Consider the following 14,417-nt stretch of genomic DNA (forward strand, 5'->3'; position numbering starts at 1 on the left):
TGCAAAATGGACCTCTTGGCTCTCTGTCTCAGGGCCTTCAACATGCCAAGTATGCTTTCCATTTGGAGCTGAAGCCCCCCACCCCCCCAGATTATATTTCTATCCAAATGTTCTGGTATTAATAATATATACGTGTATATATACCTTTGGCCCAGTCACATCTTAAAGCAATAAACCTAGCGGTGTACATGTCCTGGAAAACATCTGTCAAAATAGGTTTGCTGCAGAAAACAGTCACATTGGTTTGACTTCTATCTCATTAATATTCTTTAAGTACCAAGAATCTTTTGGGTATATGGGGATATATATATATGCGTGCGTGTGTGTGTGTGTGTCTTTGGTTATTTGGGTTTTCTCCCGCGTAAAATTGGAAGTATCTGGGTGACGTTTTGATGAAGTCTCATTCATCATCTTCAGGCTTGTGTCTTTGGCTTTGTGCTTCTCGGAGTAATGTGAGCTTGCAGCTGCTTCTTCCTTTTAACTGCTAGTTGGGGTGTGACTTGATTGGGTGGGGGCTTGGAAAAAGAAAAGAAAAATGCCCACACAGCATGAATAAACAAGATGACACCTCCCGCCTACCAGCCATTTGGAAACCCGCCCTCATTAACAAATGAGTACCTAACATGAAGAATGACACTGGACCCACACCCACGAGGGCCACACAAGATGCTACCACCACACATCCACGTAGAAAGCAGATTCACAACCACACAGATGATGAGACACGACCACAGACCAGAAGCCGTACTGCAGCTGCATCACTACCCGCTTCAAACCCCTCCGACCCATACATGAAGCGACCTGATGCCCAACATGAAGATGTGGCACCACCACGAAGCCAAACAACAGGATCACAGCTCACCAGCTCAAATCCCCTGGCAACTAAGACTAACCTGAGCACAACCAAGCCCCCACCTGAACAGAACACACCCCAGCCAATCAGAACACAGCCAAGCCCCCACCCAATCAAGTCACACCAATAGCAGCTAAAAGGAAGAAGCAGCTGCAAGCTCACATTACTCCAAGAAGCACAAAGCTGAAGACACAAGCCTGAAGATGATGAATGAGACTTCGTCGAAACGTCGCCTAGATATTTCCAATTTTACGTGGGAGAAAACCCAAATAACCAAAGATCCACATACAAATACCCGCAAAAACCTCAGAAAACAAACAACACACACACACACACACATGCTTTTGTAGCTTTTTCATTTATATACATACATATATATATATGTAGCTTTTTCGTATGTATGTACGCATGTATGTGTGTGTGTGTGTGTGTGTGTGTGTATGAAGGAAGGAAGGAAGGAAAGAAAAAAAGAAAGAAAGAAAGAAAGAAAGAAAGAAAGAAAGAAAGAAAGAAAGAAAGAAAGAAAGAAAGAAAGAAAGAAAACTGATTTGGTACTCAACCAGCATATGCTGCCTTCCTATTTAAAGATCGGGAATGCTCAAAACAAGCTGTCAATGTCTAAATAGGGAGACGGCCCCCAGCAGCTACAGGAAAGCCTGTGGCAACCTTCTCCCCCCTATCAGCCTTTGGGAAAGGAAGAGAGAGTCCATCCAGCTGCCTCTTCACCTGCCCGACCCTCCACCTCCTGCTTGGGGAGGCTGGCAAAGCCCCCAGTGCCAGTCTCTGGGGCTCTGCCGGAGAGGGCAGGAAGTGCTCGGGGGGATGCCATTGGGAGCCCTGTGGAGCACCTGGCTACTCAGCATCCTCCCCTGGGCTGTATGTCCCACTTGCCATTTACTCCCTCCTTCCATCTACAAGGCGGAACCCGCTAGGAAAGGCAGCGTTTCCCTGGTCCTCCCACCCCTTCCAGTCAAGCATCCAACCCAACTGTGGGAGAGACCTTGCAGGCTTGGCGCTCTCCCTAAACGAGGATCTGTCCGCCTGCTGGCAGAGGAAGCCTCTCCCTCCATGGACGGGTTGGACCAGGGCTGCCGCTTCCCAAAGGGCGACTCAATGGAAGAGCCCCCCCCCCGGGGTTTCTCTGGGGATTATTTCCCCCTCCCCCCATTTTGTAGTTTAGCCTCAACTCTGGTGGTCCCCCAGCCAAGCTCTACTGTCCCTGTCCCCATTTATTCATACCCATTTCCTGTATTCTTACTCATGCTTATACTTATATCTATTATCTTGTAAGCGATTGACAAATCAAATAATAGATCAATAAATAAGCTCCTGATGGGCTCCTCCTGCTGCCCCCTGCTGTGGGGGTGCGGATATTACTCAACAGCCAAGCAGGGCCTCCCCGGAAGGGTTAAGGCTGCCCCAGCTCTGCAGGATGCACGGATCCTGTTGGGTAGGCAGCAATCGTGGAGAATATGGGCATCCCTCTATTGGGATGAAATGTTGGGGTGAACAGGTGCATTTGTTGAGCTTACAAATGTTTCATTGCCAGACTAAAACTCTGTGGAGTCTCTCTGTCCTTCAGGGCCTGCTTGTCCCAAGGTGCTTTTTTCAAGAGGCAACTGGACTTTCTGGTTTTTCTTTGAAGACGTTTTGCTTCTCATCCAAGGAGCTTCCTCACCTCTGACTGGGTGGTGGGGAATGGAAGGGTTGATATTACTTGCGGAGCTTTTAGAGACTTGTTGACTTCCAAGAGACCCCAAGGACCCCTAGAAAGGATGCAAATGACCAGCTGCCTACTAGGAGTATAAATCCTTCCATTCCCACCGTCCAGTTGGACCCGAAGAACCTCCTTGGATGAGAAGCGAAAGGTCTTCGAAGAAAAACCAGGAAGTCCAGTCGCCTCCTGAAAAGGCACCTCGGGGACATTGCCAAACCAGCTAAAGTGGCCAGGGCTTTGACCCAGAGGAGAGGAGGGGCTGCTGGCTTTACAGGTGGCGGCTGGCCCAGCCAGAAAGAGTCACAGGAATCACAACCACCACCCTGACCAAGAGAGACGGGACAAGCTGCCCCTCGTCTTCGCAAAAACACCCAATTCAGTGAGCAACGGGATTCTGACAACCGTGTAGGCAGGAAGCTTTTCTGGAAAGGAAGAACCCAAAATTAGATCAATGAAACCTGCGGCTTTATGACAGGCCCTGTAAACGAAGTAACAGCTCTTGTTCAGGGAGCTTGCGTTATTTTCAGGGGCCTCCGGTGCCTCTCCCTGCTCTTGCTCTGAGGAAACACCAGGAGAGGCGAACGAAAGGCAGCGGGGATGGAAAGGAGGCCTCCCTGCCACCGTTTTCCAGTCAGCGGTCCAGCAACTGGGCAATCAGAGCCACAAGATGGCTATTCTCAATCATACATAAAACACAGGATAAAATACACAAGAAATTAAAAAAAAAACACCCAGTTGAGTCAGGCAGACGTGAGGAAGCTTTTTCTTTATACCTAGAGAATCTGAGCAAAAGTTTTTTTAAAAGGACCAGAAATATTCTCGGGGGGGAAGGCAGGGGGATTTCAACCGAAATCATCTGAAGGGGATGCCTCCCACTTGGCCCCTTTCCGTCCTGAGGGAAAAAGGGAGGGGGAGCAGGCAGGCGGTTCTCCCTGGCCGGCTGTGGACAGAACTCCAGTCCTGCTGCCACTGGGGCTGGGCTGGGCTGGGCACCACCGGGGACGGGAGTTTGCAAAGCCAGGATGAGATCAGATGCAGCAGTGTGTCTTTGTGTGTGTCTCTCTCTCTGTGTGTGTGTGTGTCTCTGTGTGTGTGCCGTCCCACTTGGGCCCCGGCTAATCTGACCGGAACCCTCCCCCCAAAGGAAGGCCTCCGTCACAACAAGACGGGCTAATGGTTACGGGACAATGGTGGTCTGGCGACTGCTTCAGGCAGCAACTGCGTGAGGGGGGGAGGGAGAGGGGGAGGGAGAGGGGGAGGGAGAGGGAGAGAGCTCCAGCGGGAAAGGAAAGGGCTTCCTGTAGCTCCCATCGAGCCATGGTTAAGGGGTGAGGATTAACAGAGGCGCCTGGGAACACGCCTCCTCCTTTGCTTTCCATCGTAGCTGCTTAGCCGCCCACAGAGCCACATCTTGCAAGCTTCCCGGGGGGCCTTTGAGCGCCTGATGGCATTTTTGCCATGCTGGTTACCCAGATTTGTTTCTAATGCCTTAAATAACCATGGAAGCTGCCCAGAGAATGTCGTTTCCTACTGGGCAACGAGGAAGATGGGCTGCCCTTCAGCAGGGAGGCCATTCTGCACCTGAGGCAGAAAACTGAACGGCACAAGTGTGGAGCAGAGGAGACCTGGCTTGATAGGAGAAAATATGGTGGGTGGGGGGTGGGGAAAGAAATCTGGTGTCCTTGTGGACCAAAATTAATCAGGCTATAAAGTAGCAGAAACAGCATTTTGGGATGCCTTGTCAGGAACACAGAGTGCCGATCCCAGGCCACTGACAGTCCCCTTCTCCTCTGCCTTGTCTGACCCTCCTTGGAGGGCTGGGTGCATTTCTGGTCACCGGAGTCCAAATGGGACGGAGACGAAAGCGCAGCAGCTTCAGAAGGGGCTGCCAGGAGGGCGAGGGAATCAGGCGCTCTGGAGAACGGGCAAGAGGAGCAGGACAGCCGAAGGGCAGCCACCCAGGGGAGGAAGGTGGCTTGTCTCTGGCTTCCCCTGGAGGGCAGGACCAGCACCAAGAGCTTCAAACTACAAGGAAGGAAGTTCAGGTTGGATGTCAAGAACTTCCCAACTCTACAAGCGATCGGATGAAAAGGCCAGGGGTTTCTAAGAGTGTCCAGTCAAGTGTCAGTGATGCTCAGGTGGAATCCTTCCTCGGAAGCTTCTCCTAAGCTCCATTCCAACTCCATTGCTCCCAGGGTGGAATTCTACCAGTTTGTACCTATTCGCTAGAACCGGTTGTTCACATTCTAAGCAGTTTGGAGAACCGGTTGTTAGAAGAAATTACTGGCCTAATCCTGCAAGGAAGGCAGGAAGGAAACATTCTGGTGTTGCTTACAGAAACTGCCTCTCTGTTAACCCTTATTACGTTCTTGGCAGGACTAGACTTCCTCTCTCAGGAACTTCTCTGGAGTTTTTTCCCCTCCTTTGCTGGTACTTTGCTTGTGTGGAGTGACCATTGAAAATTACAATGGCACTGAAAAAAGTGACTTATGACCATTTTTCACACTTACGACTTTGCAGCATCCCCAGTCATGAGAGGCCAGGCGAGGAGATGCGTGCCTCAATGTGAGTGATATTGAGTTGGCCACGCCCAGCCAGTCACATGACCACCAAGCCATGCCCACCACCTAAGCCACAGCCACAGAACCAGTTGTTAAAAAATTTGAATCCCACCTGATTGTTCCGCCATGACCTCGTTTCCTGGAGGGGAGGATGGTGATAATTATGGTTCCCTCATTTCTTCCCTTCTATTATAGCTGCAGGTTCACAATTCCAGCCTTCACCTCAGTGGGTTAAAAGCAAAAATGCTAAACCCCCCTTCAAGTGAAGCTCATGCTGATGCCTTCACAGACGTCCCCCGGGGTTTTCTTGGCAGAAACCCCAAACTATTGGGAACCCTCACCCAAAATACTTGACTGCATATAAAATGCTGTAGTAAGAAAGCAGTAACCGAGATAATGCTGGTTTGGCATAGTTCTAGCATACACATGTACAGCACATGGATGTGCCCACACATACACGCGTTAGATTCACTGTTCATGAAACCCACAGGCCAAAGGGCCGCGTTTCCCTACTGTGAGTAGCAACTCAGGAAGCCAAGTGCCACCGTTGTCCCCAGGGGTGGGAGCCCACTTGGCCGAGCTGTCGTGCTAAAACTCACCACGATGCCTTCAGCACATGAATCTGTTGCTCAGCATCTCTCGGCTAACCTGCAGGCTGCTCAGAGAAAGAGAGAGAGAGAGAGAGAGAGAGAGAGGCGGAGAGGAGGCTGGGCTTGTTCCACACAGAAAGTGTTCACAGTGCGAAGCATGAGGACTATTCATTACCCCGTTTTATTAGCCAACGTTGCTTAGATTCTCATCCCGCAGGATCTCCCTATTTATGGCCCTTTGACACGGCTCCCCTGGGCACCCAACCTCCTCTTCAGATAACAAAACTAGGACAACGGGATGTGATGCGCTAATCAAACCACCACACGCTTAGCATTAGCCCCCCCTCCCCCCCGGCGCCCTCCTTGCCGAAGCCTCTCTTGCGCTGGATCTGAACCTGCGCAGACCAGGTGTGCTCCCAGGCAGGTGCCATTACAAGCCCCGGCTGGCCATCCTGCTTGATAATGACGGATGCCTCTCTCCTCCAGAAAGGTCCCAGGGAAGCGGAAGGTCCCACGGTCTTCTACTAACCTGTGTACAGTTAAAGCTTTTGTTTGGGGACTCGATCAAGGGATCAGGTAGAGCCCGGGATCTCGTTTGTGCTGTGACAGAGTCAGACTGAAGAGGTTGGGCAGAGTTAGAGTCAGCCTGGAAGCTCAGCAGGCACCAGTAGACTTCTAACGCTGCCACCATTATTGAGCTCACTGCTTGCGGTGGGTGGGAGGGGTACCCAACTGGTGGTCATCTAGTTTTAATCTACCTCAAAGGGATGTTGTTGACCGTCCAATACTAAGGAGGAACGTGCCGGGTCCAGTTTATTCCATTTAAAATATTTTGTATGCGCTTCTTTCCAAGAACTTTGAAGTGGTTTAAAATAAAAGCACAGCTGGGAGGACTTAAAAGATTGAAAAAAGGGAAAATAAGTAAACCAGGTAATGTAATTGTAAACTCATATTTGAGGGAGCAAATCCAACTGGATGTAACTCAACTGTTTCAACTGGAATGTGGTTAGCAGCAGACTGCACACTTCCAGCTAGATGTAGAAGTTGATCAATATTAAAATATAATGGCGGAAGCCACTATAAAAAGTCGTTTAAAAAGTCTTCAAAAAGTAATAAAAACGAGCGCTATTGTGAGGGGCATGAAAACCGAGCTTAAATCGCAGCAGAGCAACCCTGGTCCGCTTTCAGTGGGCCTTAATCCCAGAGAGCGGCTCCTGCATCCCCTCACCCGGGAAGGCCGCCCCTTCCTCCACCTGCCCGAAGCGCTTGGGCGGAATCGCACTGCGGCGGCGGCGGCGGCGGCGTTAAACAGAGGCGGCAGCTCCGCAGCAGCCGCGGTTCTTGTTAACAGATTGTTTTTAAATCGGCAACTTTAATCCCCTGTCTGTGTAATTGCATTTCAATAGGAACATGAAAGTTAATTAGATGAGAAGCAATTAAGTGTCTCTTTAGAGGAACTTAGGAGTTTGAACATCGGGCAGCAAAGGGTAACTTGCTGAATTCCTGTCTAGGCTATACTTAGCCGCCTCTTCGTGGCACTTTAATTCTCCTTCTTCCAGCAAGAACAGGAGGCCGTTTTACGCAGAGACGTTCGCGTGTAACGCGGCGACACACTCCCGCTAACCGCCGTTCCTCAAGTCGGGCACGATCCACGCGCTTTTCCCCCGCTCACACGCAGCGACCACGCGCCCTTCGCGCTGCCTTCTCACCGGCAGCCCCGGCGCCCTTTTTGCACAGCCGGGACTGGAGCGTCGCCCCTCCCGCACCCTAGGAAAAGCACGCCCACGTGCACAGCCCCCCCCCCCCCACCACGCCGCCCCCGTAAAAAGGCGGCGGGGAAAGCAACGGCGGAAGAATGGGGAAGGCGGCTCCCGAAAGCCGAAGCAGAGAGGGGCGACCCCAGCCTCAGCCGGCTCCCCTCGCCTGGACCCGGGGGGGCAGATAAAAAGGTCGCCCTTAAACCAACACCCCCTCTCTACTCCCTGGGGCGACCCCCAGGTGCTCGCGCAGACAAGGGGGGCGGTGTGGGGGGGGCAGGGACAGCCAGCACCCAGCCTTTTCAGCCCAGCAAGGAGGGCGGGCACAAGTGGGTGAGCCCCGAGCGGGGAACTTGTGCAACGGCGCCGCGTCAAGTTGACTGCAGGCTGCAGCCCCTTCCCCTCCCTCCCCTCCTCTTTCCCCGCCCGCTCCCCGCAACTTCGGCGCAGTTCACATACACACACACCGCGCCGCTCCGTCCGACGAAGTTGGCGAGCGCGCAGCCCCCGCGCCCGCCTGTCCTTCGCCCTTTGGGAGTTGGGGGTCCAGCGCTTCTCTTGGGTCTCTGACCGAAGGCTCGCGCCGTCCCCATCGGCGCCCCTTCCCCACCAACTCCCCCCTCGCACCGCAACCGTCGTCGATCGGGACCCCCGCGGGGAAGGCCGGCTGGGCGGGGGGGACGGAGCCGCAGGGACAAAAGAGCAGGGAGGCCCCCTCCCTCCTGGCGGCTTCCAGCCCCGGCCTCTCTTGGTGGCCTCCCATCCCAGTGCTCATCAGCCCCCGCCCTGCTTGGCTCCCGGGAGCGGCCGAGCTTGGCCCGGTGCGGGAAGCCGCGTGGAGTTGCTCCGGCTGGGCATACGAGCCTGGCCCGAGACGCGCCGGGATGCCAGGCAGGCGGCGGCTCCTTTGTCTGCCCCGGGTGCGCGCTGCTCGCCGCCTCCCGGCAGGGACCCGCCAGCGCCGAAGCCGGACCGGGCGCCTGGCGAAGAGCAGCCCCGGGAGACTCGCCCCTGGGGATGCGGGGGGGGCGGGGACCCACCGGGCTTACCTTTGTAGGACAATCTCAGCCGCGGCCCGGTCTTCTTGGCCGCCTGGCCGCGCTCCCTGCCGGCCAGCATGAAGAGTCCCAGCAGCAGCGAGGCCACCTGGGCGGCCCGGCCCATGGTGAGGCGGCGGCTGCTGCTGTCCGTCGGGCCGGTGCCAAAAGCCGGTGCCGCCGCCCACAACTTCTGCCCAGAGCCCCGAAGGCGGCCGGGAACAGGTGAGCCGCCAGGTGAGCGCGGGAGGACGGAGGCGCTCAGGGCCGGCCCATCGCCGCCGCCGCCCGCCTTCCGCGCAGTCCCGGAGCGAGGCTCAGCGCCCCACCCGGAGGGGCTCCCGCCCGTCTCCTCCCCGGCGGCGGCGGGCGAGCGGAGCGGGGCGCGCCGTGGCGGAGGGCGAGGAGCCCCGGTGCCCAGCGGGGAAGGAGCGCAGCTCGCCCGGGGCTCCACCGCCCGCCTCGCTCGAGGCTCGCTGGCTTGGCGCTCCGGGGCTCCTCTCCGCCGGGGCTCGCCGGGCTTAAAGACGCCTCTCCTCCTCCTCCTCTCCGGCTTGGGTGGCGGCGCAGAGCCGAGCCGGGCTGGCGAGGCGAGGCGCGTCGGGCCGGCAGAGCTGCAGCCCCGCGGAGAGACGGGCAGGCGCGAGGAAGCGCGGAGTTTCCCCGCCTCGCTGCTTCGGCTCCGGCCCCTTCGCCGCGCGCCCTCCCGTCGCCTGCAGCCCCGCTCGCGGCTCGCTAGGACGGCGGGCGGAGCGCAGCCCCGCGGCTCCTTCCCCGGCTCTCCCCGAGCAGATGCCGAGCGCAGCTGGCAGCGCAGAGCAGGGACCGCGCGGGGAGGCAGGCGGGCACCTCGGCGGTGGGTGGACCGGCGGGGACCCGGCCTTGCTCTGCCCTCCTTTCCCCTCCTCCTCCCCACCCCGTCTCTCCCCTTTAAAACGGTGGGGGCTTCTCTCCTCTAGAAGATGAGCCGCTCTTCCGTGGTATCCATCGATCTATCCCTCTCTTTATCTATCTATCAGTCTATCTATCTATCTATCTATCTATCTATCTATCTATCTATCTATCTATCTATCTATCTATCTATCTACTATCATCTATCCATCCATCCATCCATCCATCCATCCAACTATCTATCTACCTATCTATCATCTATCTATCCTATCCATCTATCTATCTATCTATCTATCTATCTATCTATCTATCTATCTATCTATCTATCTATCTATCTATCTATCTATCTATCTATCTATCTATCTATCTATCTATCTATCTATCTATCTATCTATCTATCTATCATCTATCTATCTGTTCCATCCATCCATCCATCCATCCATCCATCCATCCATCCATCCATCCATCCATCCATCCATCTATCATCTATTCTATCCATCTATCATCTATCTCCCATCTCTTAAAAGGCACACGACTTTTAAAGGAGGCTGCAAACTCCAGCAGGGACAATCGGAGGGTGAGCTGAGTGAAGCCGCTGCTCCTTTCCTGAAGTCTCAGCCAGCCTTCCTGGCCAAAAGCCCCGCCAAGAGAGAGGAGGAATCCAGTTGGTCTAATAAGTTGGCCAGGGAAGCCTCCAAGTTCTTCCCCTGCCCCGTTCAGGCCCCTCTCCCCGCATCCTTGGCTCCAAGCAGGAAAGGCAGAGCCAATCGCCTCCTCCAGGCAGAGGCCCAGGCACACCCACAGGTGCAGGAAGAGGGGCTGCTGGGGGTCTTGCTGGGGTGGTGGAGAGGGTGGGCTGTGGTGCACTAGCAGACCCAGGCTTCCTTGCCACCTGTTGCACTTGCGAGGCACCTCATTGCTCCAGTGGGGGGGAGTGGGTTCCTTTACTATTTTTGGTTTCATAAGACAAGAATTGTGTTAAAGCACCACAGCAAACACCCCAACCTTTTAAGACAAGGCAACCGCTTTTCATGGCACTCCCTGGACTGTTTAGGGACTCCTGGTTGTGTGTTCCCCTCCTCTCACTAGGTGGCAGCACTGGGCTGGCCTCACCTGGGCCCAGACAGGCCAGTTGGGACTGGTTATTGGGGGGGGGGAGGGGGGGGGAAATCTCACAGCTGAAGTGGGGATGTCAAAAGGGAGGAGGAGGAGGAGGAGGAGGAGGAGGATGAAGGTCTAGCTGGGTTTCTTGATCTTGGCAACATTAAACAATTAAGCTGGGGGATTCTGGGAGTTGAAGTCCACACAGCTTAAAGCTGCCCAAATGGGGAAATTCTGCCGGAGGGACTCCCAGGAAAAGAGCATCAGGTCGAATGCAGAATTTTCTACTTTTGGATCCCCAGTTTTTCTAAACGATACACAGCATCATCAAGTCTGCGAGAAGACTATTTTCTTCTAAACATCTTTATTGTTCCAAAATCCTCACATGTTTTACTCTAGTGACGTAGCGATTCCATTGGGCAGAAGGTCACTGATAGAAGCAGGCAACTTCTCCTGATTGAAAACATTTTTTTTCAGCTTCCCTTCTCAAGGTTGCAAAGCTGTACAAACCATTTGATTTTTCTTAAAGAAAAGCCTACACAACAAGGAGGACATTGTGACCAGCCTCGTCTAAAGCTTGGCAGCCCACAAGGCATCTGGGTTTAGAAAGAGGCAAATATCGATGGGGTCCCAGGAAGAAATGATGCAGCAGCAATCCAGCTCATGAAGAGATTGGGGTGCCCACTCTCGAAAGATTTGCAACACAAAGCACCCGCCTCTCTTGCAGCCACCTGTCGCCCAATGGCCCCGGTGCTCTGAAGGCTCACAACCTGGAAGCCTTCAACCGTCACCCACCTGGGGCCTCCCAGAGGTTGGCCTTCGACATCGGCAGGCCAACCGGGTTAATGCCCCGTGGCTATTCAGTCCGGCTGGGGATTACGGGGGATGCCAGTCCGACTTGGGCTGTTTTGCCCCATCCTAAAGGACGCCTGTCTTCTGCTCGATCCCTGTTTTATCTTCTGTGGATGCCAGGCAGAAGGGAACGGCCAAAGCGGAGGAGGAGCAGATTGTGCCCAGAATGGGGGGGGGGGGATGCTCACTGCTCTTTAAAAGCGTCCCTGGTTCTTACCATGTAAAAGTCTGTCCGCTCCGGTTTACTTTCATCTGGAGGCCAAACAAAGATGGAGCAGCTTTCTCAATTTCCCAGCAAGGACTTAATGGTTGATTTAGGAAGCAACATTTGCAAAGCATTTCCCCCCTGACACTTGAACTCTCTAACCGGGCACCCCCAAGCATGGCCCAAAGGGCCCAAAGCCCCCCTGCAGCCCCCTTCTAATAAAGGAGCATATCGGCAGCTCAGGGCAGGCAGGAGGCACCTGGGCGCTTCCGCCTCTTTTCGGGCACTGGTGATGTTACCTAGTTTGGGCGACAAAACGTCTGCCAGGAAACGACCAGGCTCAGAGAGCACCAGGGGCCCCTCAGACCTCCTGCCCCCCCAGCCGAATTCCCAGCTGAGACACTGGGCAGGGCGATGGGTGTCCCTGTTGAGCAAACAAGATCCCCAGGGGGCCCAAACATGTTACTCTCGGCCATTTCCATTTCTGGGCTTCCGCGCTCGTCCTGCGGCCGGGCTTTAGCCCTGGCAAGTGACCAGAGGCGCTGCCCCCTTCTCTGCCGGGGACGCAGGCAGGCCTTGGCTTGAGGGAGCCGCTCTCTGACCCAGCGGATCATCCTTCCAAGAAAAGTCCAAGGGAGACTTCAGCCTCTCTGTTGGTGGGGGAGGGGCAGAGGGAATTTTGCTGACTGGAGAGAAAAGGAAGACCCGGGGCATCTTCAGTGGGAGAGCCGCCCAGGCATGAAGGGTTTTCTCCACAACTCGCCTCCTCGTGGCCCTCCAATTGCCCCTCGTCATCTTCTTTGGGGTGAGGAGGATTGATGGGTGCTGCAGCCAGGCAACCAACCGCCGACTTTGGCTAATCTCAGGAAGCTAAGCAGGATCAGGCCTCTTTCGCAGGCCAGGAGGACATTCGGGGCACCAGACTAGATTGGGAAGTCAAAACAGAGAAACCCAGAAGGAAAAACGTGACAGGAAATTGTGGCTGAGAAACTAGAGCGACCTGACGGTGAATCCGCCGGGAGGGAGACTGACTCCAAGAACCGGCTTCCGCTTTGGGTCCAATGGATGCTGAGGAGACCAAGTCAGGGGAGAATTTCTTAGGCCAGACTGAACCCATTTGGCTCCAAGGCATTCGGGGCAACAGCACAACCCTATTTATGCCTCTTTCACTTTTTGTTCCTCTTCCCTACAAAAGGCTGAAGTTTTTACGTGTTCTTTAAGTTAAGCCTTCCTTGAAAAAGGAATAACCTGAACCCCACCCAAAAGAGAGAGAGAGAGAGAGAGAGAGAGAGAGCTCCAAAGCACCCCACAGTTGACACACCTCTCTGGCTATTCTGTACAGGCGTCTCTCACACCTGATGGGGGGGGGGGGAGTTAAGCACGGAGAAAATGCCTAAAACCACCCACTGGATTCCTGGGAAACATAGTATATGAAGCAGAATCCCCCCCACCCCCTTTGAGATATAAATAGCCTCCTTCTGTGCAGGACTGAAGTCCCTGGTTGCGATACAGCCCTTCCACACACCTGGAGATTGGGGTTCATTTGCCTCAACAAAGGAACTGTAGAAGCCCCCTGGGTAAACCTCAGCCTCTCCTCCCCCCGTGTTCCAAGGGCTCTTCGCTCTCCTTGCAAGCAAGTTACTGCCTCCTTGCAATCATTTGATCTTCTATGGGACACAACATAAGAAGAAAGAAAAAAAAAAAGGGGGGGGGAGGGGAAGCTTTCTTGCCTGTGTCATCTGGACACAATTTCTATCCAGTTTCAGCAACCAGACAAGTAGCTGTAAGTCGTTTTGGCTCCTAATCCTGATGGTTCTAAGCAACTTAAGCCAGACAATGTTTTTATTGTTCCCCCCACCCCACCCGCTGAAGCCAGTGGGTTTGAGATCATAATTGTTTTTAAAGGAAGAAGTCGGAATTCTTTTAAAAGCCTTGCTCACAGTCTCTGTTTTCAGATGGCAACCGTGTCTGAAAAGAAGCTCTGGCGATCTCACGAACGGAAAGAAGCTCAGTGCTCCAATGACCGAACCTCCTCAAAAGAGAACGAAGGCAGCCGCTCACTTAGCTTTAAATAATTTAGACCACAGGGGGGCAGAAAGTTCCCTTCCTTCTGCCCCGCGTCAGCGAAGTACTTAAGCAGATGCTTGGCATTCAAAACCAGGCAAGGGCCCTTCAGCTGCGAAGCGTTTCCCAAGGTGACCGATTGAGCGAAGGGCAGAGAGGGAGGAAGGGAAGCCTGGCCATGGATCCACTTTGGAACGGGACACAAGAGGAAACCACCAACCGGTGGAAGGAAGGCCTAGTGAGCAGAGCAGGGACCGGGCTGGCCCTGGGACGTTCAGGGAAGACGGACGTTGCAGGTTGAAGTTCATTGAAATTAAAGTCCCCTCTGGCTCGGCTGCCAGCACTGAAATAATTACATTCGCTTTGCCTCCGAAAATAAAGACCTGGGTAGAACTTATTCCAGGAGTTCTGGGAGGATCCACCCACCATCTTCACCAGGGAGCGGAAGTCTTTGAAATACGGACACATCGATGCCTGCGGATTATTTAATGAAAGGGCTGTTCCAACCCTCTTTCCCCTTCCTGGGAACATACAATCAACGTGGATTTTCATGAGGACCAGGGGGATGAAAGATTAATAATCCCTTTCCTTCTCAGCTGCGGATCCAACCCCCCCCGCCCCCCCCCCCCCCGTTTCCATTAGCATCAAGATCAGCTTGACAGCAGGAGGGGGGGCGGGGGGGCAGGGTCCCTTTTGAAGAACGGGTTCAACCTGCTGTGGTTAATCTGCAGCCCCCGTGAGCGTCTCCCCTTCTTACACCCCTGCTCTTGCTAGAAACTAGAGAACGGA

At 54.3% G+C, this 14,417-nt stretch overlaps 1 protein-coding gene across 1 annotated transcript in view; it reads right to left on the minus strand.

Annotated features, from left to right (window-relative positions):
- Positions 1-9,367, minus strand: part of SEMA3A (semaphorin 3A) — a 140,724-nt gene extending 131,357 nt beyond the window's left edge. Inside the window, exon 1 of the mRNA XM_026713110.2 lies at positions 8,528-9,367. Coding sequence (XP_026568895.1) covers positions 8,528-8,642 — 115 coding nt within the window. The 5' untranslated portion in view covers positions 8,643-9,367. The remainder of the gene's footprint in view (positions 1-8,527) is intronic.
- Between the last annotated feature and the right edge of the window lie 5,050 nt (positions 9,368-14,417).

The sequence above is a fragment of the Pseudonaja textilis genome, chromosome 5, assembly GCF_049901715.1.
Source record: "Pseudonaja textilis isolate UNSWEBS1 chromosome 5, rPseTex1.2, whole genome shotgun sequence".
Taxonomy (NCBI): domain Eukaryota; kingdom Metazoa; phylum Chordata; class Lepidosauria; order Squamata; family Elapidae; genus Pseudonaja; species Pseudonaja textilis.